Below are 27751 nucleotides of genomic sequence, written 5' to 3'. Positions count from 1 at the left end.
CCAGGGCCAGAAAGGGAGGGGGCCTTCCAGCCCTGTGGGCCCTGGTCCAGTGTTCTGTCCCCTCTGGGGGACCCTCGGGGTCAGCGCCCCCTGAACATCTGGCCTTGTCTTCCAGATCCTGACTGGGCCTCATACACCCTAGGGGTGTTCATCTGTCTGAGCTGCTCTGGAATTCACCGGAACATCCCTCAGGTCAGCAAGGTGAAGTCCGTCCGCCTGGACACCTGGGACGATGCCCAAGTGGAGGTAAGGCCAGGCAGGGGTGCCAGGTGGGGAGGGGAGGACACAGGCCTGTCCCGTTGCCCTGGGTGACCTCGGCGCCACCCTCTGGGTCATGACACCTCAGAGGTCGCTCCATCTCTGGTGCCCCAAGGGGGCCTGGGCTGTCAGGGATTCCAGGCTGTGGGGAGACCATCCACAAGTGTCGGGAGGCCAAGGGGCCAGCAGCTGGACCTCGGCCCTCCTGTGCCGCTGCCCCCGCCCTGTGCACCCGGTCCCAGGACTGCCTCTCCCTGCCTCCCTCTTGCGGCAGCTGCAGAGTGAATGAATGAGCGAGTGAGTGCGGGGGACTGTTGATTCCTCTCCGTGGGCAGAGCCTGCGGCTTTGGGCCCATTTCCCCACACCTGGGGCATTCTGGTGCTCAGGGAACACAGCATATGGAGCAGCTATGCAATGGGACAGGCCCTCTTGTTGTTCGGGTTTTATTGCCATTAACCTTATGGAGAGTCGCAGAAGGTAACGAAAGTCAAGCCCTTCACTGAGCCACCCACCCACCCATCCACCCACCCATCCATCCATCCACCCACCCACGCATCCACCCATCCACCCACCCACGCATCCACCCATCCACCCACCCACCCACCCACCCACCCACCCACCCATCCATCCACCCATCCACCCACGCACCCACCCACCCATCCACCCAGGCATCCATCCATCCACCCAGGCATCCATCCATCCACCCACCCACCCATCCACGCATCCACCCATCCACGCATCCACTCATCCACCCACCCACCCACCCATCCACCCATCCATCCATCCACCCATCCATCCACCCACCCACCCATCCATCCACCCACCCACGCACCCACCTATCCACCCACCCACCCACCCATCCACTCACCCATCCACCCACCCACCCACCCACCCATCCACTCACCCACCCACCCATCCACTCACTCATCCACCCATCCACCCACCCACCCACCCACCCACCCACCCATCCACTCACCCATCCACCCATCCCCTCACCCATCCACCCACCCACCCACCCACCCATCCACCCACCCATCCACCCACCCATCCACCCACCCATCCACCCACCCACCCATCCACTCACCCATCCACCCACCCACCCACCCATCCACTCACCCACCCACCCATCCACTCACTCATCCACCCATCCACCCACCCACCCACCCATCCACCCACCCATCCACCCACCCATCCACCCACCCACCCATCCACCCACCCATCCATCCATCCACCCACCCACCCATCCATCCATCCACCCACTCATCCATCCATCCATCCATCCACCCACCCACCCATCCACCCACCCACACACCCACCCACCCACCCATCCACTCACCCATCCACCCACCCATCCACTCACCCATCCACCCACCCATCCACCCACCCATCCACCCACCCATCCACTCATCCACCCACCCATCCACCCACCCACCCACCCACCCATCCACCCACCTGACCCGTGTTTATTGCACAGTTGCTATGGGGGGCCTGGCGAGTGGCTGGCCCCTGGAGAAGGCCTTAGAGAGGGGGACACGCAGGTTGCTGGTGGGCAGGGGGTGGTGACTTGGGCCGGGGTGGCAGGCAGGGCCCCCCAGCCTGACTGAAGGTGAGAGCAGGGCACAGCCTGGGGTAGTGAGTTCCAGACAGAGGGCTGTGGCTGTGGAGGCTGCCCAGGTGGGGCCTGACCCCTGACGGAGGCTGCGGGGAGATGTGTGGGAGCCGAGGGGCAGGCCCCCTAACTCCTCAAATTTGACTCCAGGGTCAGGGGTTCGGGGGCGTGGTGACCATGCCCACCCAGCGAGAGGAGGAGTTCCCTGGCTGGTGGCTGCCTCAGGGCTGGGGATCCAGGCTCGGTGCTCCCTGTGTGCTCCCCCTGCTTCCGGGAGTAGCAGTTTGCTGCTGTCCATGCAGCCTTGGTGACAGCAGCCTCCCGGGCCTACCCAGGCCTTCCTGCCAAGTCAGTCTGCAGGTAACGAAGCCGCCCTGTGCACGTGGAACATTCACACATGTGGCTGGAGGTACCCTTACCCCAGTGGTCAGACAGCGGAGGCGGAGGCTGCCTTGACGCCCCGCAGGGGGTGATGCCTCGTGAGGAGAGAGGGAGAGGGTCCTAGACACGGGTGCCACCAGGAAAGCTCTGCTTTCCACCTGCGAACGCTCGTGAGAAGGTCCGAAGAGAGGCCGGGTTGGTGCCAGTGGTGCAGGCGTGGGACGGGGGCGCTGGGAGCTGAGAGGGGCCTTCATCCCCTTTCTGTCGTCTGCCCCTCTTCTCCGCCATTAAAACAGAGGTGACCTCGAGGGGCTGGAAGGGCTTGGCCTGCAGGGTGCTGGACCCCCGCCCCAAGGTGGGGCAGGGCGGTGTGGACGGGGACCTGCCGGGCCTCCGGCCCCGGTCCTCCCCTCACTCTGCCCGTGAGTCCCTGGGCTGGTGGTTGGCTGGGGGTGCTGAGCCTGCATGAGCCAGGCCCGCTCCCGGGAGGGCGGCCGTGACGCGGGGAGCTCGGCCCTGGCTGTGGGCCAGGCACGCGGGACCCTCGTCCGTGCCTTTTCCTTTTGTTTCTTTTCATGATTTTCCCCCCAAACTTTATATTTCTCTATAGCATCTCCTTTAGAGAAGCTTACTGAAATATAATTCACAAGGCACACAGCTCGCTCTTTGAAGCCCAATTCAGCGGTTTATGGCACAGTCACTGAGTTGAGCAATCGTCACCACAGTCAATTTTAGAACATTTTCATCACTTCAGAAAGAACCCCGAGCCCTCAGCTCCCACCCCTCCCCCAGGCCTAAGCCACCACGCGAGCGCTTCCCCCACTTTAGAAAGGCCCAGTGACACCCACTGTGTGGACACACCACGGTCACAGGTGGCGGACCCTGGCGCGTTTCCCCATGTCCGCGTGCACAGACTCCGGGGAATGCGGGTGCCCCTGGGACGGCCGTGTGTCGCAGGCCGTGGCTGCCCAGCGCACCCCTGCCTGGAGAGTCCCAGTTACCCAGCAGGCTCCTCCGTGCACACAGGGGCGCAGGGGGTCTTCCCACCGTGCCCACCGGGCCAGCGGAAGCGTCACCTCCTGCGGGGGGCAGCGACGGGGCTCACATTCCTCGAAGGGGAGTTCAGAGGCTCTGTGACTAGTTTTAAGGACTTTGCCAGTCTCCCCCTCTTAGCCACGCCTGCACCCGCACATGTGAGAGCGTTTGCCCGCGTTCCTGCCGACCCCTGTCTCCCAGGGCCCGTCTTTGCCGACAGAGAGGTGAACCCTTGTTCCCAGCGGGGTCTCTTCTCGTCTTGAGTGAGGTGCAGCGTCTTAGGAGACATTTCAGAGCCATCTGTGAATTTCCGGGCCCCGGGCCGCTGCTGTGAGCTGCTTCCGTTTTCTCGGGGGTTTTTGCGTAGGAGGGCTGCAGCCCTCAGAGACGGTAGGTGAAGGCGTTTTTCTCAAGGGTGTCTTTTGACTCTGCTCATGGTGGTTTTTGCAGTGGACACGTTTTTACTTTGAAGTAATCACATTTATCAACCTTGCCTTTTGTGGTTTTAGGGTTTACAGCACACTTAGATAGGCCTTTTTACTCACAACAGCCTGATTTCTGTCATTCACACACCATACACCTCCCCCTTTTAGAGTGTACAATTCAGTAGTTTTCATGAATTCTCAGGGCTGTGCAACCATTGCCACGATCTAATTTCAGAATATTTTCACATCCCCAGATAAGCCTGTACCCACTAGCCGCCACTCCCAGCACTGCCCCCACCCCAGCTCCTCCTGAGAGCAGGACCTCTGCTCTCTGTCCTGGTGGATTTGCCTGGCCCGGACACTGCGAGTCGGTGGGCTCACACCACGTGCGGCTCCTGTGTCCTCTTTCACTGAGCGCCATGTGTTCAAGATCCATCTACGTCACCGAGGTGGCAGCACTTCGTTGCTTTTTATGGCCGAGGTCATTTCCATCGCATGGATGGACCACATCTTGTTGATCCGTTCCCCAGCTGACGGACCTGGGTTGTCTCGTTTTTCCAGCTCTTCCGAACAATGCTGCTCAGAATATTTCTGTGCTTTCAGTCCTCTCAGAAGGGAGTGGCACTGCCGGGCCTTACGGTGGCTCTGTGTTTAATGTTTGGGGATCTGCCAGGCTTTTCCCAGCACGGCTGCCCATCCCCACCAACGATCATGTGGATTCCAGTTTCTCTGCGTCTTCTCCAGCATCCATTGCCATCTGTGTGACTTCAGCTGTCCTGCTGGGTGCATGGCGGGCTCTTGTGGTTTTGGTTCCCATTTCCCTAACGATGAGTAACGTTGAGCATCGTTTCATGTGCTTCTTGGCCATTTGTGTGTCTTCTTTTTTTTTTTTTTAATAAATTTATTTATTTATTTATTTATGTTGGGCTGTGTTGGATCTTCGTTGCTGCACGCGGGCTCCCTCTAGCTGCGGCGAACGGGGGCTACTCTTCATTGTGGTGTGCAGGCTTCTCATCGTGGTGGTTTCTCTTGTTGTGGAGCACGGGCTCTAGGCGCGCGGGCTTCAGTAGTTGTGGCACGTGGGCTCTGTAGTTGTGGCTCACGGGTTCTAGAGCGCAGGCTCAGTAGCTGTGGCTCACGGGCCTAGTTGCTCCACGGCATGTGGGATCTTCCCAGACCAGGGATAGAACCCGTGTCCCCTGCATTGGCAGGCAGACTCTTAACCACTGCACCACCAGGGAAGTCCCTTTTTGTGTATCTTCTTTGGAGAAATGTCCATTCAAATCCTCTGCCCGTTTTAAAAATGGGTTGTCTGTTTACTATTGAGTTAGGTGATTTTATTATTGAGTTCTTTGTGTATTCTGGACACAAATCCCTCATCAGATTTAGTATTTGCAAGTAGTTCTTCTCATCCTGTTGGTTGTATTTTAACTTTACTTTAAAATTTTTTTTTTTTTTTTTTTTGTGGTACGTGGGCCTCTCACTGCTGCGGCCTCTCCCGTTGCGGAGCACAGGCTCCGGACGCGCAGGCTCAGCGGCCATGACTCACGGGCCCAGCCGCTCCGCGGCATGTGGGATCTTCCCGGACCGGGGCACGAACCCGTGTCCTCTGCATCGGCAGGCGGACTCTCAACCACTGCGCCACCAGGGAAGCCCTAAAATAATATTTTTAAAATGCAAAAAGTGCAGTTTATATTCTTAAGGAGCTATGTAATTTTTTCAATTACTGAGGTGAAATTCATGTAACATAAAATTCATTTTAAAGTGAACAATCAAAGTGGTACATGTATATAATGGAATACTACTCAGCCATAAAAAAGAATGAAATAATGCCATTTACAGCTACATGGATGGACCTAGAGATTATCCTACCAAGCGAAGTAAGTCATAAGGAGAAAGACAAATACCATATGATGTCACTTATATGCGGAATCTGAAATACGACACAAATGAACCTATCTATGAAACAGAAACAGACTCACAGACATAGAGAACAGACTCGAGGTTGCTGGAGGGGAGGGGAGCTGGGGGAGGGAAGTCCTGGGAGTTTGGGATGAGCAGATGTAAACTATTATGTATAAATGGATAAACAACAAAGTCCTACTGTATAGCACACAGAACTATATTCAATATCCTGTGATAAACCTAATGGAAAAGAATATGAAAAGAATATACAGTATGTGTAATTGGATCACTTTGCTCTAAGCAGAAATTAACACAACTTTGTAAGTCAACTATACTTCAATAAAAGAATTTTTTTAATAAATTTTATTTTTGGCAGCATTGGGTCTTCGTTGATGCACGCGGGCTTTCTCTAGTTGTGGCCAGCGGGGGCTACTCTTCCTTGTGGTGTGTGGGCTTCTCATTGTGATGGCTTCTCTTGTTGTGGAGCATGGGCTCCAGGCGCGTGGGCCTCAGTAGTTGTTGCTTGCAGGCTCAGTAGTTGTGGCTCGCGGGCTCAGTAGTTGTGGCTCGCGGGCTCAGTTGCTCCGTGGCATGTGGGATCTTCCTGGACCAGGGCTTGAACCCGTGTCTCCTGCGTTGGCAGGTGGATTCATAACCACTGTGCCACGAAGGAAGTCCTCAATAAAATAAATGTTTAAAAAATGAAGCGAATAATCCAGAGACAGGAACATACAATGGGGGAGAGTCTCTTCTATAAATGGTGTTGGGAAAACTGGACAGCCACATGCAAAAGAATGAAACTTGGACCACTTTGTTACACCGTATATGAAAAATAAACTCAAAACGGATAAAGACCTAAGTGTAAGACCTGAAACCATCGATTAAAGACGTAAATATAGGACCTGAAACCATAAACCTTCTAGAAGAGAGCACAGGCAGCATATGCTCTTTGACATCCGTCTTAGCAATATCGTTTTGGATCTGTCTCTCAGGCAAGGGAAGCAAGAGCAAGAATAAACAAATGGGGCTACAGCAAACTAAAAAGCTTTGCACAGCGAAGGCAACTGTCAACAAAATGCAAAAGCCACCTACCGAACGGGAGAAGATATTTGCAAACAATTTATGCAGTAAGGGTTATTGCACAAAGTATACAAAGAACTCATACAACTCAGTACCAAAAAAAGAAACTGTCCAATTAAAAATGGGCAGAGGACCTGAACAGACATTTTTCCAAAGAAGACATACATATGGCCAATAGGTAGGCACATGCGAAGGCTCTCACTGTCGCTAATTATTAGAGAGATGCAAATGAAAACCGCAATGAGGTACCACCTCACGCCAGTCAGAATGGCCATCATTAAAAAGTCTACAAGTAATAAATGCTGGACTTCCCTGGTGGCGCAGTGGTTAAGAATCCGCCTGCCAACGCGGGGGACATGGGTTCAAGCCCTGGTCTGGGAAGATCCCACATGCCGTGGAGCAGCTAAGCCCGTGCGCCACAACTACCGAGCCTGCACTCTAGAGCCTGCAAGACACAACTACCGAGCTTGTACTCTAGAGCCTGTGCTCCGTGGCAGGAGAGGCCACCATAGTGAGAAGCCCGCGCACCGCAACAAAGGGTAGCCCCTGCTCGCCGCAACTGGAGGGAGCCCACGCGCAGCAGTGAAGACCCAACGCAGCCAAAGATAGATAAATAAGTAAATTCATTAAAAAATAATAATAGTAATAAATGCTGGAGAGTATGTAAAGAAAAGGGAACCCTCCTACACTGGTGGTGGGAATGTAAGTTGGTGCAGCCACTACAGAGAACAGTATGGAGGTTCCTCCAAAAATTAAAAATAGAACTACCATATGATCCTGCAATCCCACTCCTGGGTGTTTACTAGAACATTTTTAATCAAAAAGATACACGCACCTCCGTGTTCACTGCAGCGTGATTTACAATAACCGAGATATGGAAGCAACCTACAGATGAATGGATAAGGAAGATGTGGTGTATATATACATGGAATATCACTCACCCATAAAAAAGAGCGATATTTTACAATCTGCGACAACACGGATGGACCTAGAGGGTAGTACTATGCTAAGTGAAATCTGTCAGACACAGAGAAGTACTGTATGATCTCCCTTACACGTGGCATCTGGAAAACAAAATTAACAAATATTAAAAAACAGAAACAGACTCATAGGTACAGAGAACAAACAGCTGTTGCCAGAGGGAAGGGGGCGGGGGAACAGAAGAAGTAGGTGCAGGATACTCAGAGGCATGAACGTCAGTCATGATAAGTAAGTCACAGGATGTAACGCACAGCACAGGGGGTACAGCCAACAATGTTGTAATAACTTTGTCATCTCGTAACGTGTATACATGTCGAACCACTATGCCGTACAACTGAAACCAATCCTGTATGTCAACTACACTGCAGTAAAAAAATAAATAAGCATATTCACAATCTTGTTCAACCGTCACCTCCGTCTAGTTCCAGAACATTCGCCTCACCTCAGGGGAGACCCGTCCCCCTTCGTGGCCACTCCCCTCCCCCGAGACCCCCAGTTGGCTTTTCTGTCTCTGGATTTGCCTGTCCTGGGTGTTTCATACAAAAGCAGTCCTATGCTGTGTGGCATTTTGTGTCCGTTTCTCATGAGCCTCGTGTTTTTAAGGTTCATAAATCTTTTCACTTTCCTGATGGTGTCCTTAGAAACACAGAAGTTTTTAATTTTGATGAAGTTCCATTGATTTTTTTTTCTTTTGTTACTTGTGCTTTTGGTGTCACCTCTAAGAAACCACTCCTAACCCAAAGTCATGAAGATTTCCTTCCATATTTTCCCAAAATTATTTTTAAATCATCCCATGATTTTCACCTACCTTTGGCCATGCTGCACGGCACGCGGGATCTTAGTTCCCTGACCAGGGGTTGAACTCGTGCCCCCTGCAGTGGAAGCGTGGAGCCTTAACCACTGGACCGCCAGGGAAGTCCCTTCGTCTACTGTTTGTATTGTCTAACTTTGGAAATTCAGTCTTTAATCCAGTTGGAGTTTACTTTGCTGAAAGGCATACCCCCTTTTCTCCAGTAGCTTCCAGTTTCTTACTGGTCATCAAGTAATGGGCACTTCCCCCGTCGATCTGAGATGTTACCACTGTTGTACACCACTTGTCCTACTAAACCTGTTTAATATTGGACATTAGATCCCATTGGATCTGTTTCTGGACCTTTTAGGCTTTCTGGTCAGTACTGTTTGACTCATAGTAGCATTATAACAGGTTTGAATATCTGGTAGGAAGCATGTTCATTTTCAGAATTTTCTAGGATGCTTTTGCTTGTTAATTTTAAAATGAACTTTAGAATCTTTGCTAATAGCTCTTGAAAATTCTATTCCTGGTTTTCTTTTTTTGAGAATTGCTAAAAATAGACCAACACAGGGAGACAGCACGCTTTCTGTCTCCCTGACCACGAACTTGGTATGTCTCTGGAGTTGCTTTTGCTGCCCTGGAGCACGGGACAGTTTCTTCATGGAGACTGAGTGACCCTCATGAGAGCTAGTTCTTAGGTGTTTTGTCCACCTGCTCTTAGCGGCGGCCTTTCCTCCTATTAGACCTCTGAGCAGATCGGTGTTTTGTATAGAAAAGCCATCGCTTTTAGGATTCTAAGTTGGTGCCAGCCTTTTGCTGAAGCATCTTATTGTTTGTGATTTTTCCCCCGTTGATCGTCCACATCCACGGCCTGACGGTCCTCAAATGCGATGACTTAGAGGGAGGGGTTAGGGCACCGGCAGCCCACACTCCCTCCCTGCTCTTGAGGCCCCTGTGGTCAGGCCCCCACCCACGCCGGCCAGGCCAGGGCAGGGCATCTCCTCCAGTATGCCCAGCTCGCTCCACCTCAGGGCCTTTGCATGTGCTGTTTCTGGGCCCGGGACGCCCCGCATGGCGGCTGCTCCAGAGGTTCCCCCTCACCCCCCCCCCCCAGCTTGTTCATAGCTTGCAGCTGCATGCCTGGTCTCTGCAGCGTGGCTGCCCTACAGGAACGTGGGCTTCTTCTGTGCCGCTCAGGCAGAGTAGACAAGCCAGGCCTCGTGTGAGGCCAGGGGCAAGGGCCTTCGTCCAAGGAGGGCCCCGTTCTGGAGGCACCTGGCCCCCGCCAGCTGCGGGGAAGGGCAGTCCCCTAACCCTTGCTCACTCCCTTCCAGGCGCCGAGCTGCCAGGGCCCTGGGGTCAGCTGGCCTTGGCCTCTGGGGCCCTGACCCACCCTCTCTCTTGCAGTTCATGACCTCCCGCGGAAACCATGTCGCCAGAGCCGCATTTGAGTCCAAAGTGCCCCCCTTCTACTACCGGCCCTCGGCCTCCGACTGCCAGTGAGTAACAAAGGGCTTCTGTCACGGTCGCTGGTAAACAGCCCGCAGGCTCTGGAGATGGCTCGGGACGACCCGCTGGCGGGCGGGAGGCCGGGGTGGGGGAAGGTGGGCGCCGGCCTTGCGTCCTGGGGGCCCCGTCCAGGCTGTCCTCCGCTTGGTCTTGGTTCTTGGTGCGCCAGGTGTGGACCTGGGGAGGTAGGGGGCCCACTCCCGTGGGACCCCAGCCCCCGCACTGACCTCAGTGTCCCCATCTGCACCCCACCTGGGTTCCCAACCCGCTGGTCCCTGAGTGGCTCCCCATCCGGGCTGGATGGCCATTCCGCACGCCCCTCCCGCCCCAACATCCCCCGGCTGTTCCTTCCACCCGAGGCCCTTGCTTGACCCCCCAGGACCCCAGCCCCCCCCAGGACCCCAACCCCCAGGCTGGCTCCGTTTGGCCACCGCTCATTCCTGAGGACCCCTCCCCCCTCCTCTGGCCCCTCAGAGCCAAGGGGTCGCAGAGGCCTTTCCTCCTTTGGTCCCATGGGCTCAAGGGAGGGTGGGCTCCTCAAATCTCTTCCTGGCGCCCAGCAGAGGGCAGCACACTGTGGGGTTCCAGAAGGTTCTGGAAGTCAGGGGAGGTGCGTGGGGTCAGCTGCCCGAGTCAGGTTCAGCACCAGCAGGGAACCTGCCCACCAGGGGTCTCCGGATCCTTCCTGGGGGGCTCCTGGGGACTGTCCCCCGTCTCACTAGCTGGCCCCCCCAAGCACCCCTCATACCTTCTCCACCCATATCAGACCCACCCATCCATCCCTGGCAACCCTCCCAATGCCCTCAAGGGTCACTCAGGCCCCTGATGGCCCCTCCTCAGCTGGCCGGTGTCACAGCTGCTCAGCTGCGGCTCGGAGGTGAAGGGCCCCTCTGTGATGAGCGCCCCTCCCGGAGTTTCCTTTTCTGGGAAAGGAGGGTAGGGACGCAGCCCCATCTCCTCCCAGGCCGGGGATGCGCCCACGGCTGCGAGGCCCCTGGGCGCCCTGCGTCCAGCCCTGGCCCCCGGGCGGCACCTCCCTCCTGTTGGCTCAGCGCTGTCGCCTCCTGACTCACTGGTGTACCCCACACCCCGGGGACCCCGCCCGGCAGCACCTGGACCCAGGCTGCACGCAGGGCTGTGTGTTTCTAGTTCTGTGTGAACGAGGGGTGGGACACCGGGGGGCTGCTGGCGGCCACAGTGGGGAGACTGGGAGGCGCGTCCAGTTCGGACACTTCACAGGCAGGGAGACCGAGGCTGGCCTCACCTCAGCATGCCGCGCCCACCGCTTCAACCCTTCACGGGCAGGCCGGCCCCCCAGGCCCTGGCGCACCCTGGGCTCTGGGCTCCCGGGGAACTCGCGCCCCGCCCCACTGGGCTCCATCTCGGTATGAATCAGCAAGATGGCCGCTGATTCTGACCCGATTTTAATCACCCAGCCACAGGCTTCTCCGTTGTCTGGGCCATTTGCATGCACACCCTGCATCCCCACCGCTCTGAGCGTGTGGCCACACGCCTGCCTCCTGCCCAGGGCTCGGCCAGCCCCTCTGCAGCCTCATCCCTGCAAAGCCCCCATGCAGGGCTATGTGGTCAGGGCCTCTCGGGTGACCAGGCGTCCCCACTGGGAGGGTACTCTGAGCCCCAGTGGGCCCCACCTTCCGGAAACCTCCACTGAGTGAAGGTTCACAGGACCCGAGCCCGCCCCATTCCCCAGACTCAGGTGCTCAGGTCTGCCCGTGTACACTGTGGAGAGCCGTGCAGCGGTGGAGGGGGTGTGAATGCCCGCGTACACTGTGGAGAGCTGTGCAGTGGGGTGTGAATGCCCGTGTACACTGTGGAGAGCTGTGCAGCGGTGGAGGGGGTGTGAATGCCCGTGTTCACTGTGGAGAGCTGTGCAGCGGTGAAGGGGGTGTGAATGCCCGTGTACACTGGAAAGTACACCTCCTCAGCTATGCACACTTAGCACAGGGGCTGCAACAGCCTCCCGGCAGTCTAAGACCCAGTGGCCTCAGTTTCCTCAGCCGTGAAGCTGGAAGGATGCCACCTTTCCTCCCCCCCACCCCCCCGGGGCATCGCGAGGGTGCAATGAGGTGGTGAGTCAGGTGGCCGGGGTCTGGCCCAGGGTGGGTTCTGGACACAGTGGTCCCCCAGCTCCTGCTCTCTGGAGCTCGGAGCCCACCCCACCAGCTGGGGCAATGTGAGAAGCAGAGGGCCTGGCCGTGTGACTCAGAGCGTGGCCGGGGCCCAGATTCCCTTCCGGTGCCACCCGTGCCCTGAGTTTCAACCCCAGCGTCGTGGGTGGCGGTCAGTCCGGCCCCCTCAGTTTGGCCTCTGCTAGAAGCCGGGCCTCCTGCTTGCTGTGTGGCTGGGGCAGCTGGGAGCCACCCCCCTCAAGGCAGCCGTGGGCCTGTGGGTGCCCCTCCCTTGGCGGGTCCCAGGCGAGGCCCCCGAAGAGGGGCCACAGGCTGGCGGCATGAGCAGGAGAAATCGTGTCTCCCGGTCCCAGGGCTGCGTGGGGTCCTTCCGGGGCCGGCACCCGTGTCCTCGCGTGGCCGTCCCTCTGCGGCCTGTGTCCAGACGCCCCTTTTCCTGAGGGCCCCGGTGACGTGGGGTTAGGGCTTCCACACCACATGGCCTCGTCCCGGCTCACTGGTGTCAGCTGTCGTGTCTCCAGACAAGGGTAGGCCTGATGTCTTGCAGGTTGGGACTCTAGCATACATATTTGGTGGGATGGGGACACAATGTGACCCATGACAGCCCAGCTGGCTGCTCATGGGGGACCCCACGGGAGGGGGCGGCCTGGGAGAGGGGAGCGGCTGGGGGCTGCAGGCGTCAGGCCGCCCCCGTGGGGCAAGCCCCCTGCTCACTGCCTTGTCTCCCCTGCCTGCTGCCCTCCCGCGACCCGCGACCACTGCTGCGCTGGGGAGCCGCTCTCCGGGGAGCATGGGGCGGGCCCCGCGGGCAGGTGCTGGCCGGGCCTTTTCCTTCTCTGGACCCGAGCGTGAGCCTGGCTTCCCAGACAGAGGAGGAGGGTGGGGTGACTGAGCTGCCACGTGGTTGAGCCCCAGACACTCTGAGCACATCGCACGTTCCAGGCACAGGAGACGTCCCGACAGGAAGCGGACTCACGGTTGGGGCCGGGATGCGGGGGCACTGCTAACGGATGGGGTTTCCATTTGGTGTGATGGACTGTTGTGGAACTAGATCCTGGTGGTGGCTGCACAGCCTGTGAGCGTACCAGGAACTGCTGAATCGAACCCTTAAACGGGTGGATTTTATGGTACGTGAATTATATCTCAGTTTTTGAAAAGGGGACTCTATGAAGTGGTGAAACTATCCGATTAGCAGTGTTAAAACCCAAAGCTGGTGGCCCTTCAGCCCCGCCACCTGCGAGGCGGTGGGACCAAGCCCAGGGCCACCCCTCCGCGCGGCAGCTCCCGCGGGCCTGCGCTCAGGCCGGACTGTCCCCCAGCCCGTCCCCTCTCTCCCCAGACTCCTGCGGGAACAGTGGATCCGGGCCAAGTACGAACGGCAGGAGTTCACCTACCCCGAGCGGCAGGAACCCTACTCCGCAGGTGAGGATGCCGGCACCTGTCCGTCTGTCCTTCCGCCCTCTCTGTCCCCCCGCCCCTACCTCCCAGAGCTGGAGCAGGGTCCTTAGGAACCTGGGCAACCGCTTAAGTGGGCTGAATCCGTGTCCATCCGTTGGCCCCTGACACCAGCTGGCTGACCTGGCACCAGGGGTCCCCGCAGCTGCTCACAGCCCAGCCCTGAACCCCAACCGAGGGGTGGGGGGCTGCCCGGGGCCCTCCAGGCTGGTGGCGGCAGCACCTCTGCCCTGGGAGGGCCCGCAGGGTGGGTGGGTCCTGGCAGGAGGGATGTGGATGGGCCTGGGCCAGGTGGGCCCGGGGAAGGGGGGGCCAGGCCCCGGGGGCTCTGTCAGCACACGGGTTGGGGGTGATGACATGCGAGCGGCCCAGGTGTCTGTTGCGGGATTGGCCCCTTTATCCTCCATTGGCCAGGAGGGGCTCTGCGTGCAGCCCATGCTCCTGCACAGCAGGCGGCTCCAGGTCCCCTCTCCTCCTGAGCCCCTGATGTGGCCCAGGGCTGGGACGTGGCCGGGATTCAATTACGGTCCACCCCAGAGAGCCACTTCCTCCTCTCCTGATGCCCCCGACGTGCGAGGGAGAGAGGACGTGGGCGCCCGTGCCTGTTCAGCCCTGGGGCGCTTGTGTCCCGTCCTGCCTGAAACCCGGCCTCCCTGCTCTGGGACCCCAGGAAGGCTCAGCCCACAGCCTTTGTACCCCAGGCATAAACATCTCAGCGGTTTATAACGCATGGCGTGCGGCCTCGATTCAGAGGCAGGTACAGGATTTTGTTCCTGCTGCTGCATCAGGACCTCTGGTTGTGAGCAGCAGTTGTCCAGCCCAGGTGGGTGTAAGGAGAACAGGGAAAAGAGCGGCTCGCACAGCTGCCCTGGCTTCAGGCACAGTTTGAACCAGGCGCTCAGTCAGCGCCGTGAGGACTTGACTCGTGTCTCCCGCTCTGGTTCTGCTTCTCGGGGTGGCACCGCCCCTGCCGGTGGTGGCTTTACTGCCGCAGGTCCAGCTTGGAAACGCCTTTGGGTTCCATGAGAAAAGGGCAAGTGTGACTTTCACCCGAGTGTCAGGAAGAGTCTTAGCTTTGGTCCCGACTGGTCAGGGGTGGGTGTGTGACCGAGTCACGACGGCCGGGAGATGAGCGCGCACCGACCGGCTTCTGGAGCCCTCCCGCGAAAGTGGGGCTGTACACAGGGTGGCACGACCACAGACCTTCCCGTCTCGAGTTGCTGCCATTCCTCTCGTGAAACGACACCTCAGGAGTGCTTGGGGCGCCGGGCAAGGGGACTGGGATGGGGAGAGCCCGTTGGGGGTGCACACGTGGCGGGATGGAGCGGGCGGCCTTTGAAGGCCATGGCTTCTCCGTCAGACCCTTGGGGCAGCGAAGAGCAAAGGCTGGGGCCCACCTGCGGAGGCGGGCCCTTGTCTCACCTGGATAGGTTGTGTTGGCCACAGAGGGCCAGCCCTCACGGGGCGCAAGGGGGGCGAGCTCAGCTGGGCCCAGGGACGCTGCTGGGGTGCTGCTGAGGGGGCACCGGGCGGGGTGCAGGCCCCGCAGGGGGTGACGGTGAGAGCTTGGCTGGAGCAGGCGGTGCCGGCCCCCACCCCGGGGGCCCTGGCTTCCCACTGGGCAGCAGCTCATCCGCTGGAAGGGCCCTGTGCACGCGTGCCCCCATCTCTGATTGCCCGGCCCCTGCAGCTCTGCAGCCTCCCCCCGACTCACACGTCACCTCCGGTGTGGGGGGCCCTGGCCTCAGGCCTTGTCTCTGCTCCCCACACGAGGCGGCAGCCGCTTGCGGCCTCGGTGCAGAGACCCTTAATGGGGCTCTGATCCCTATTTCTCTAAGCCCACCCACCCTGCCCAGAACGCTAACGCCCCTCTCCCTCGAGCCCTGAAAATTCACGCCTGTGGCTCCCCACCCCCCCCCCCCCCGCTCAGCAGAGCCCTGAGATTTACAGGCGCAGAGTCCTGGGTGTGCGGGGCCCTGGGGACCGTCAGCTTGGTCCCCTGACTCCACGGAAGTGCTCATCAAGCCACCTGCAGGGCAGGGCCCCTCAAGGAGACATGGGGAGTGCCCGGGGCACCAGCTGCTGGGATCCACCTGGGTTCCCAGAGGTGCCTGAGCCCTGGCTCTGTGCGCGGGTCCTGAACAGCCTCTGACTCTCACTCCCGGCGGAGCCCCCCCTCGCCCACCTGTCTCCCCAGAGCCCGCCACCTCCCCTCCCAACCCCCGGCCTCCTCCTGAGAGAGGGCGCCGCTTCTCACAGCCGCTGCTGCCTGGCTGGCCGGGGCCCCTGGACCAGAGCCCCGCCCGGCACACTGTCGGGATGGTGGGCGACCAGGCCCCCGGCCCACCCACCGCTCCTCTCGCCCACCCGCCCCTCCCCCCGCCCCGGCCACGTCCCTCGCAAGGCCCAGCCCCCCCAGGAGCGCCTTTCCCACGGCACAGGGGCCGACACGCCCACGGTCCCCGAGAATGGGGATGTTCCAGGGAGGGGGACCGCGGGGCCAGGGCAGGGCCGCTCCAAGGTGTGACGTGGCCAAGGGAGGCCGGGCTGGGGCACCCACCTGCCTGGGGTGGGCTCGGGGGGCTGCTGGGGACCCTCGGTCGTGGGCGGGGATCCCTCCCAACACGACGCCTGCCGGGGCCTCAGGCAAGCCCAGCCCCCACCCGGTGCGCTTAGGGCGTCCGCGGAGGAAGTGTCGCTGCCAGGCCGAGCTGGACGGTTTGAGCAACAGCACGGTAGCGGCGTCACAGGATCTGAGCCGGAGCGAAGGGCGTCTCCACGGGTCCCTGTGATAACAAGGAACCCAACTGTGACAGGAGGGAGGGGACACAAGTTCCCGCTGAGTGACCGTGGGGGAAACGTCACCACAGCGAAACCGCTGTGGACAGATGTGACCGGGGTGGGGACTGGCCAGCAACCCCCAGAGTGGGGGCGCGGCCTCTCGGCGCTGCTGGGGCACCAGCCTGGCTTTGCCGGTTCCGCTGTGGTGCTGGGTGTGGCGGCAGGTGCTCGCCCCGGGATAACAGGACCGAAGCTTGGGCGCGCCGGGGCCGGGCTGCGCCTCTGTCGCCCCGCAGGCCCCTCGCCGGGGTGACCCCGGGTAACAGCTGCTCCTGGCTCCGTCCCCGGGCCATCCCCGCCTGCAGCCGGAGCCTCAATGGCCGCCTTTCACGGGCGACAAGGGCCCCTGTTGTCCGGAGGGCCGGCCGCCCCCGTCGCCGAAACGCTCAGCCTCCTGCGCGGCGCGGCCGGCCCTGCCTCGCGGGTTCAGCCCCCTTTGGAGAGCGTGGAGCCCTGGGGGCGGTGGGCCGGGGGCCCCCGGGGGGAGTGGCAGGCCCCCCGCCCCCGTCCCCGTCTGTGAGGTGGGGACGCGGTGGGACCGTGGAGGGAGCTCAGGCGCGGGGCATACAGGGCCCGAGGCATCCCTGGCGGGGCTGGAACCACACACGAGGCAGGCGCTTCGATCCCCCTCCTGGTGCCGCCCCGACACAACCCCTGTGTGTTCACTCGGGCTCATACACACCCCCGTGGTGCGTGTAGCCACAGATCACACACGTTCACAAGCGTGTGCTCTTAGATGCACTCAGTCACACACAGATCTCAGGTTCACACCTGTGTCCACACCCACGTTCACACCAAGAAGCACCCTCCACGTGTGCTGTTCCCAAAGCCTGTGATGTTCCTGGAACACCGGACAAGGGGCTTTGAGTCCTAGCAGCACCGCGCCCAGCCCAGCCTGCGCCCACTGACCCTCGGCCTTCAACCTTTCCCCACCGGCCCCTTTGGCCATTTCAGCCGGAGCAGCTGGGAACCTGAGTGGTGGAGGACCGGGGCTCCCAGGGCTCTCGTGCCAGCCTCTTGGGGAGCAGAACCCAGAAACCAGGTCCTGGCCCTTCTGGGGAGGTGGCTGGAGGGGCTATCCCTAGTGCCACCCATGCCCAGGGGACACCCTCCACAGGGCACCGCCCAGGAGAAGCCACCCGGCGTGGGGGCCCACCTCCTAGCCAGGGAGGGCCACCCTGGGGCCTGGGCACAGGACGCCTGGCCCAGCCCCCGGCAAGCCCTGTGCCTCCCTGGAGCACGGCCACGTGGTCCCTGCTCCAGTGTTTTACGACGTTAACGTGTGACTTGCACACTTGATGAACAGCTCCACGAGCTGCCTGGGTACCCCGCCCCACCCACCTGGTCTGCTCTGTGCCCGCGTGTGTGCCTGCGCTGGAAGGTCACGGATGGCTCCCCTCGGCGCTGCACGTCTGAGCCCTGCCCGGCCGCCCCGCGAGCCTGGCGCACAGCCGTCTCAGCGCAGCGTCCGCTGTGCGAGGGACCAGTTGGTCCCCAGCTGAGGGACATGGGTCGTGTCCAGTCTGTGACGCTGATGTGTGAAGCTGCTGTGAACACGTGAGTGTGTGTTCACCACGCTTGTGTTTTTCTCTGGGTCACGTGGGAGGTGCATGTCCAACTTGAGACGCTGCCCCGCTGCCCTGCTGCTTGCCCACTGGGGGGTGGTCAGTCTGTGGCTTGGTCACTGGTCCACCCCAGTGGGCATCTCGTCGCCGGCTCCGGCATCCACGGTCTCTCTGGGCTCGTCCCGGGCCACCCCACGCAGGGCGTGAGAAGAGGCGGCTGAGCGGGCCCGGGAGCGGCCTGCCTCCTCCAGCTCCCCTGCAGCGAGCACTGGGCCCAGCACACAGTAGGTGCTCAGTAAATGCTGGGTGAGCGCTCGGCTTCTGCCCCAGCACCGGCCAGTCCTTTGGGAGAAAACAGTCCCTTCCAGCCAGCCGGGCCCCGGGTGTGGGCCGGGGCAGGGGGGTGCCACTGGCAGGGGTCACGCGGGAGGCCTAGCAGCAGACCCCCAGCCCGCGGCTGTGTGCCGGGTGCTGCGCCGCTACGGCCCGGGAGTGGGCTCGGGAGTCTCCCAGCGCCTGGGCCCGCCTCAGGGTGGGTGGCCAGGGGCCCGCGGCCCGGAGCCCGGGACACGGTGGGCGGGCGTCCCCACGGCAGAGTCTGGGCTGCGCACGTCCCACGTCACGGGGTTGGGGGGCCCTGAGAGAGGACGGCTCGGGCGAGTTTGGACGCGGGCAGGTCGGGGGCCGCCACCTTCAGGCTGCGGCCAAAGAGCTGCCCATCTGCTGGGGCAAAGTCAGGGACCTGGCCGGCACCCACCCAAAAATGCCGCTGCCGCATCACAGACCCAAATCGGGCATCCTGGCGGCTCGCCATCGGGCCTGGGAGCCAGGCAGACTCGGGCCAGCGTTTCCGTCTGTTCCGCTGGGCTGGCCCGGGACATGTTAGCAGAGCCGCCTCAGGCGTGACCATGGGAGCGCCATTCCGGCTGCGGCAGAGACGCCCCCGTTCCGGGCCCGGCATCCCGAGGCGCTGCTGCCCCCTGCTGGGCCCCGCAGGCAGGCGCGGGCTCCTGGGGGCTGGGAACCGCTGACCGGGCCGGCGGCTCCAGCCTTGCTGGCCACTGGCCTTGGACAGGACTCCACGCCAGCCTCAGCTTCGTCCTCTGCAGTGGGGATGACCACAGGATGTTCCTAGAGGCCCGCGTGGGGGCCGTGAGACGGGTGTGCACGTGCTCGGCCTGCTGTGTCTCAGGCGTGGTCGGGGGTGCTGGCGGGGAACGTCCTTGCAGAAGAGCTGCGCCTTGGGCACTTTTCTGTGTGGCTACTGCAGGGTCCAGGGGGGCCGGCCTCGAGCCGACGGCAAGTGGACTTCCAGCCAAATGCTCACTGAATCAGGGAGGGCCCTGCTTGAGCTTGGGGACACGGTGGTGGCCCTGCTCCCTGGCGCACACAGAGGGGATGTGCCTGCTGGCGCTGTGTGCAGGGGACCCGGGGGACCTCTGAGTCGCAGGGGGAAGGGAGCAGGCCTTACCTGGCACTGTCCCACCGCAGACAGACAGGAGCCAGCTGCCCCATCCCCGACGCCAGACTGCTGCCTCTTCAGGACCACACATCTCGAGAGCAGAGAAACAGCTCCTAGCCTCCATGGTGCTGGGCGTGGGGCTGCCAGGACAGCCGACGGGCGGCAGCAGGCTGGAGCTGGGGGCTAGGGGGGCCAGGGCCCAGCGGTGGCGTCCAAACTACAAAAGCCACGCCGTCAGGCTCTGGGCTCCGGGCACCACCCCTACTGACGGCACCCCCGGCACGGACCAGCCTCAGACGGCGCCTGGCAGGGATCTTACTCAGCTCACGTGGGCATCGGGACCCTCTCCCCGGGGCAGGAGCAGAGGGAAAGCTGTAGGGCAATGACTGTGAGGGCCCCTGCCCCTAGTCGTGTGCCCCCGGGCTATGCCCAAGGGCAGTGGGACGCCTCCTGGAAGACACGGCCGCGCTGGGCGCAGCAGAGCTGCTCAAGAAGGCCGGGCACGACCAGGCGTCTGTCCGCCAGGCGTGGGTGGACAGCCCGGCATCCACAGGGCCCCGCTGGCGACAAAGAGGCACGAATCCCTGATCAGGCAGTAGCAGCACGTCCAGGAGTGTGGTGCTGAGAGGGAGCTGGCCCAGCCCCGGAGGCACGTGCGGGGCAGACCTCAGACACAGAGCCCCAGAACAGGCAGAGGGGAAAGGCCGCGGCCGCCTGAGGGGCTGCCTTCTCACGCACTGCTGCTGGGACGCTGACTGCGGGCTGCGTGCCTTCAAGCGACGTGAACAGACCCTGCGGTCCCTGCAGGTCGGGGCTCCACCATGAGGCTCGGGGCCAAAGCTGAGGAGAGTGCAGGGCTGGCTCCTCCTGGGGGGGTCTCCCCCTGCACCGCCCAGCCCCGGGGGGCTCCCCACACTCTTGGCCGAGGCCCCATCGCCCCAGTGTTGCCGGGCTCACTTCTCCCTCTGCCCCCCTCTCTCGAGGACCCTTGTGGCACCCTTGGGCCCCCCCCCCCGATGGTCGAGGACACTGGCCCGTCCCCAGGCCCTTGCTCACACCCAAAGAGCACACACCATGTGCCCGCCCGGTGCGCCCACATCCCCGCGTGCCTGTCACACCTGCCAAGAGAAAGAAAAGAAAAAGGGCCGGAGCGTGCAGCCCGGTGGAGAGGGGGTGGCCTGGGGTCCAAGGACAGGCTGATGCCCGCTCACACCCGCCGGCCTCCTGGCACCTGGGGGCTGCGGGTCCCCTGGGGATGGGAACAGGGTCCACCCCGGCCTCTGCTTCGTCAGGGTGGCGGCCTTCCGACAGGGCCCCTCTCCCCCAGGGTACCGAGAAGGCTTTCTCTGGAAGCGCGGCCGGGACAACGGGCAGTTCTTAAGCCGGAAGTTTGTGCTGACGGAACGCGAGGGGGCCCTCAAGTATTTCAACAGAAGTGACGTGAGTTGGGCACAGGGCCAAGGGCAGCGGCCGGGCCTCCCACCCGGGGCCTGGGGCGGCTGGACACTGGACCCTGGACAGCAGCGCCACTTCCTCGGCGGCCCTCGTGCCCCTCCTGGGAGATGAGCTGCCCCCTCCCGTGGGCACCTGCCGGCCCCTGTGGGGGCCCCTCCACCCACCCCGCTCACAGCCACTCCCTGTGCTGTGGGTGATCCTGGGGCACAGAGGTGGCAAGCCCTCCCCTGGCAGACACTCCCAGGTCTGAGAGGGACAGGGGACCAGCACCTGGCAAGCACGCCGGGGTGACCCCGGGTGCCGCAGGCAGTGCGTGGGGAGGCGCCGGGGGGGTCCCAGTGTGGCGGGGCAGCTGGCCGAGCCCCACCCACACCCGGAGCAGACTGGCTCCTGGTCAGAACATGACCCTGTGATGCAGTAACCACGGCAGCTCATGGCCCTCAGGCCCGCCGCCTCTGCCCAAGCGCGCCACACAGCCGTCTGCCGGCCCCAGCGCAAGGAGAGGAGAGAGGCCTGGCAGGATGGGAGCAGGAGGGGGGGGCCCGGCCGCGAGCAGGGCGGACCAGACGGGGCAGAGGGGGTCAGCCTACATGTTGAGCGCCCGCCTTGTCATCCCCCAGGAAGGGATGCTGTTATCTTAGACTTAGCCCAGGGAGCCTAGGCCCAGAGCGGGTAAGTAACTTGCTCAAAGCCACGCGGGACAGCAGGTGTGTGGCCGGCATCCGGAGCCCACCCTGCCTGCTGCCTCGCCCTTGGAGACTCCCTGCCAGGCCAGCGCTGAGGCCGGGCCTTGCTTCCCAGGCCAAGGAGCCCAAGGCCATCATGAAGATCGAGCATCTGAACGCCACCTTCCAGCCGGCCAAGATCGGTCACCCGCACGGCCTGCAGGTCACCTACCTGAAAGACAACAGTACTCGAAACATCTTTGTCTACCACGAGGACGGCAAGGTGGGTGCACGGCGGGGTGGTGGCAGCTGGACCACCCCCACTGTCTCAGGAGAACCCAGTGGACCCCCAGGGTGGCAGGCGCGGGGCCAAGGGCCCGCCAGACCACCCTGCCATGGCTGCAGTGGGGAGCCAGCCGGGCCCTTGGGGAGGGAGCCTAGAGGCCTCGTGAAGAGATGAGCGTGGCAGCTGGCTGGCAGAGCGCCGCACCCCACCCCGTGGCCATCGCCTCTGTGTCCCCACCCAGCGAGGGTGGGAGGAACCGCAGGCCCCGCGAAGTCTGTCCTAGGCGCTCGCTCTATATTCTGGATGTGAATCCCCTATCAGACAAGTGACTGGCAAGTATTCCCTGCCGTCCTGTGGACTGCCTGTTACTCGATGAGCGGTCTTTGGATGCACAAATTTAAACATTCATTTCCGTTGAATCCGTCTGTTTTTCTTCGGTTGCGCGTGTCTTTCGGTGTCACATCCAAGACATCACTGCCAAGTCCGATGTTGTGAAGTTTTTGCCCCATGCTTTCTTGGAAGAGCTTTATCGTTTTAGGGCTTACATTTAGGTCCTTGATTCATTTTGAGTTAATTGGGTCAGGGTCCAGCTTCATTGTTTTTTGTTTGTTTTTAAATTTTTATTTCTTTTCTTTCTTTCTTCTTTTGGCTGCATTGGGTCTTAGTTGTGGCATATGGGATCTTCACTTAGGCACGTGGGATCTTTCGTTGCAGCGCGCTGGCTCTTTGTTGTGGAGCGTGGGCTTCTCTCTAGCTGTGGCGTGTGGGCTGCAGGGCGCGTGGGCTCTGTAGTTGCAGCACGTGGGCTCTCACTGAAGCATGCAAGCTCAGTAGTTGTGATGCACGGGCCTAGTTGCCCCGAGACGTGGGATCTCAGTTCCCTGACCAGGGATCAAACCCGCGTCCCCTGCATTGGAAGGCGGATTCTTTACCACTGGACCACCAGGGAAGTCCCAGGTCCAGCTTCATTCTCTGGTGTGTGGATTTTCAGTTTTCCCGGCACCATTTGTTTTAAATTCAATCCCCATTGAATGCTGTTGATACTGTCATCAAAAATCATTTGACTGAATATGTAAGAGTTCATTTCTGGGCTTCCTATTCTAGTCCATTGGTCTGTATGTCTGTCTTTATAACAGGACCATACTGGGGGTTTTTTGTTTGCTTTTTTAAATTTATTGAAGTATGGTTGACTTAAAATGTTGTGTTAATTTCTGCTGCACGGCAAAGTGATTCGGTTATACATATATATATTATTTTTCATATTCCTTTCCATTATGGTTTATCACTGGATGTTGAATACAGTTCACTGTGCTATATGGTAGGACCTTGTTGTTTATCCATTCTATATATAATAGATTGCAAAAAAAAGGTTGCATTTGCTAATGCCAAACTCCCAAACCATCCTTCCCCCACTCCCCTCCCCCTTGGCAACCACAAGTGTGTTCTCTATGTCTCTGGGTCTTTTTCTGTTTCATAAAAGTTCATTTGCGTCTTCTTTTAGATTCCACATATGTGATATCAAATGGTATTTGTCTTTCTCTTTCTGACTTATTTGACTTAATCTCTAGGTCCATCCATGTTGCTGCAAATGGCATTATTTCATTCTTTTTTATGGCTGAGTAATATTCCATTGGATATATGTACCGTATCTTCTTTATCCATTCCTCTGTCGATGGACGCTTAGGTTGCTTCTATGTCTTGGCTATTGTGAATAGTGCTGCAATGACTGCTGGGGTGTGTGTATCTTTTCAAAGCAGTTTTCCGTAATCCCACTCCCAGGAGTGGGATCACAGGATCATATGGTAGTTCTATTTTTTGTTTTTTGAGGAATCTCCGTAGTATTCCATAGTGGCTGCATCAATTCACATTCCCACCAATGGTGTAGAAGGGTTCCCTTTTCTCCAAACCCTCTCCACCATTTACTGTTTGTAGAATTTTTGAGGATGGTCATTCTGACCAGTGTGAGGTGGTATCTTGTAGTTTTGATTTGCATTTCTCTAATAAGTAGCAACGTTGAGCATCTTTTCATGTGCCCCTTGGCCACCTATATGTCTTCTTTGGAGAAATGTCTTTTTAGGTCTTCTGCCCATTTTTCGATTGGGTTGTTTGGTTTTTTGTTACTGAGTTGTAGGAGCTGTGTGTATATTTTGGAAATTAAATGCTTGCTGGTCACATCACTTGCAAATAATTTTTTCCCAATCCGTAGGTTGTCCTTCCATTTTGTTTATGGTTTCCGTTGCTGTACAAAAGCTTGTAAGTTTGATTAGGTCCCATTTGTTTATTTTTGTTTTTATTTCTATTGCCTTGGGAGACTGACCTAAGAAAACATTGGTACGATTTACGTCAGAGAATGTTTTGCCTATGTTCTTTTCTAGGAGTTTTATGGTGTCATGTCTTATAAGTCTTTAAGCCATTTGGAGTTTATTTTTGTGTATGGTATCAGGGAGTGTTCTAATTTCATAGATTTACATGCAACTGTCCACCTTTCCCAGGACCATTTGTTGAAGAGACTGTCTTTCCCCCATTGTATATTCTTGCCTCCTTTATTGAAGGTTAATTGACTGTAGGTGTGTGGGTTTATTTCTGGGCTCTTTTTTAAAAAAAATACGAGGCATGTGGGCTCCTTGTTGTGGTGCACGGGCTCTCTAGTTGTGGCACATGGGCTCTGTAGTTGCAGCACCTGGGGTCTCGTTGTGGCCTGCATGCTCAGTAGTTGCAGCAGGCGAGCTTAGTTGTCCCGCGTGGCATGTGGGGTCTTAGTTCCCCGACCAGGGATCAAACCCGTGTCCCCTGCATTGGAAGGTGGATTCTTTTTTTAATTTAATTTAATTTTATTTTTTTAACATTTTTATTGGGGTATAATTGCTTTACAATGGTGTGCTAGTTTCTGCTTTATAACAAAGTGAATCAGTTATACATATACATATGTTCCCATATCTCTTCCCTCTTGCATCTCCCTCCCACCCTCCCTATCCCACCCCTCCAGGCGGTCACAAAGCACCGAGCTGATATCCCTGTGCCATGCGGCTGCTGGAAGGTAGATTCTTAATCACTGGACCACCAGGGAAGTCCCCTGGGCTGTCTTTTCTGTTCCACAATCCATATGTCTGTTTTTGTGCCAATACCATGCTGTTTTGATTACTGTAGCTTTACAGTACTGTCTGAAGTCTGGGAGGGTTTTGCCTCCAGCTTTGTCCTTTTTCCTTCAGGATATCTGTGGCAATTTGGGTCTTTTATGAGAACCATACTCTTTTGATTACTGTGGCTTTGTAATCAAAAGTGAATTCCTCCAGTTTTGTTCTTCCTTTTTAGGATTGTTCTGGCTGTCTGAATCCCCTTGAGACTCCATATGAATTTTGTCAAATGCATTTTCTGCATCAATTGAGATGATCATGTAGTTTCCCCCCCTTTATTCTGTTAATGTGGTGTATTACACTGATCGATTTTCATGTATTGAACTGTTCTTGCACTCCAGGAATAACTCTCACTTGGTCATGGTGTATAATCCTTAAATATGCTGAATTCAGTTTGCTAGTGTATTGTTGAGGATTTTTGCACCAGTGTTCATAAGGTATATTGGTCTGTAGTTTTCTTGTAGTGACTTTGTCTGGCTTTGATATCTGGGTTATTCTAGCCTCACAGATGAGTTAGGAAGGGTTCCCTCCTCTTTGATTTTTTGGAAAGTTTGAAAAGGACTGGTATCAATTCTTATTTAAACGTTTGATAGAATTCACCAGTGAAGCCATGAGGTCCAGGGCTTTTCTTTGTGGAGAAATTTTTTTTTTTTTTTTGTGGAGAGACTTTTGATACTGATTCAGTCTCCTTACTAGTTACAGGTCTTTTCAGATTATCTGTTCTTTTCATGACTTAGTCTTGGTAGGTTTTGTGTTTCTAGGAGATTATCCAGTTTCATCCAGGTTATCTAATTTGTTGGTATACCGTTGTTCATAGTACTCTCTTATAATCCTTTCTATTTCTGTACAATTAGTAGTGATGCACCCACTTTCATTTCTGATTTTAGTAATTTGAGTCTTCTTTTTTTCTTAGTCCATCTAGCTAAAGTTTTTTCAATTCTGTCTTTTCAAAGAACCAACTTTTGTTTACATTTATTTTCTCTATTGTTTTTCTGTTCTCTATTTCATTGATCTCTAATCTTTTTTTCCTTCTTTCCTTTAGCTTAGTTTGTTTAGTTTGTTCTTCTTTTTCTAGTACCTTAAGTTATAAAGTTAGGCTGCTGATTTGGTATCTTTCTTGTTTTTCAATGTCAGCATTTATAGCTATCTGTTTCCCCCTTAGCACTGCTTTTGCTGCATTCTGTAAGTTTTGGTATGCTGTGTTTTCATTTTGATGTACCTCTAAATATTTTCTAATTTCCATTGTGATTTCTTCTTTGATCTGTTGGTTTTTTACCTTCCACAATTTTGTGAGTCTCCTGGAGAAAGGATATAGTTGGATGATGTGTTTATAGCCATTCTGCCAATCTCTGTCTTTTGATTGGGAGTTTAATACATTTACATTTACAGTAATTACTGATAAGGAGGGACTTCTGTCATTGTGCTATTTGTTTTCTATGCCCTGTAGATTTTTTGTCCCTCATTTCCTGCATTCCTGTCTTATTTTGTGTTTATTTTTTGTAGTGAAACGTTTAAGTTCTTTCTTATTTCTTTTTGTATATATTCTTTCACTGTTTTCTTTGGGGTTACCATGGGGATAACATTTAACATACTAAAGTTAAAACATTCTAAACTGAATATATAGAAGCTTTTTGAATGTTTTTTCAATAGCATAAAATTCTACTATTTTAGCTCCATCCCCACTGCTTTTGGTTGTTGATGTCACAAAATTACATCTGTACAATGAGTGATAAAAAAAAACCCAAAAAACAAACAAACAAAAAACCCCCTACTAATTATTTAAAATGCACTATCTCCTAAAGTATGTAAAAAACAAGGTTAGGAGTCACAACCCAAACTTACTGTAATACTAGCTTTTACCTTAATTTTTTTTTTGCTTTATCCTTAAAAGCATTAGTCTCTTAAATCATGTAGATAACAAAAAGCACAGTTACAAACCATTGTTACAATAATACCGGCTTTTATAATAGCCCATGTATTTACCTTCATTGAGATCTTTGTTTCTCCACAAGGTTTTGAGGTACTGTCTAGTGTTCCTTCATTTCACCTGTAGGACTCCCTGAGCATTTTCTTTTCTTTTCTTTTTTTTTAAATATTACCTTTAATCTCTCCTCTTTTTTAGAAATTTATTTTATTTATTTTTGGCTGCGTTGGGTCTTCATTGCTGTGCGCGGGCTTCTCACTGCGGTGGCTTCACTTGTGGAGCATGGGCTCTAGGTGCACGGGCTTCAGTAGTTGTGGCACACAGGCTCAGTAATTCTGGCTCACGGGCTCTAGAGCACAGGCACAGTAGTTGTGGTGCACAGGCTTGGTTGCTCCACGGCATGTGGGATCTTCCTGGACCAGGGCTCGAACCTGTGTCCCCTTCATTGGCAGGCAGATTCCCAACCACTGCACCAGTAGGGAAGCCCTAGGATTCTTTATTGAGAGTTTTGTTTTTTCCTCCTTTGAATATATTGGCTAGCTGTCTTGTGCCTCCAGCGTTTCTGATGAGGTCTACTCATAATCTATTTGAGGATCCCTTATATGTGACAAGTCATTTCTCTCTTGCTGCTTTCAAGATTCTTTGTCTTTTCAAAGTTTGATTATAACGTTTCTCAGAGTGGACCTCTTTGAGTTCATCTTACTTGGAGTTTGTTGAGCTTCTTAGATGTTTATATTCACGTCTTTCATCAGACTTGGGAAGTTTTCAGCTATTTCCTCAAATATTCTCTCCACCCCTTTCTCTCTTCTCCTTCTGAGACTCCCACAATGCATATGT

At 57.1% G+C, this 27751-nt stretch overlaps 1 protein-coding gene across 1 annotated transcript in view; it reads left to right on the top strand.

Annotated features, from left to right (window-relative positions):
• The window catches only part of ADAP1 (ArfGAP with dual PH domains 1), a gene marked incomplete at both ends in the record, with an annotated part of 61188 nt that overhangs the window by 27656 nt on the left and 5781 nt on the right, over positions 1-27751 (top strand). The window contains 5 exons of the mRNA XM_082671154.1: positions 116-246; positions 9876-9967; positions 13467-13549; positions 20778-20890; positions 21707-21853. Of these exons, the coding sequence (XP_082527280.1) occupies positions 116-246; positions 9876-9967; positions 13467-13549; positions 20778-20890; positions 21707-21853 (566 nt within the window). The remainder of the gene's footprint in view (positions 1-115; positions 247-9875; positions 9968-13466; positions 13550-20777; positions 20891-21706; positions 21854-27751) is intronic.

The sequence above is a fragment of the Grampus griseus genome (genome assembly GCF_964374135.1).
Source record: "Grampus griseus genome assembly, chromosome: 14".
Taxonomy (NCBI): Eukaryota; Metazoa; Chordata; class Mammalia; order Artiodactyla; family Delphinidae; genus Grampus; species Grampus griseus.
Note: the sequence above shows the minus strand (reverse complement) of the source record. Positions and strands in the feature narration are given on the sequence as shown.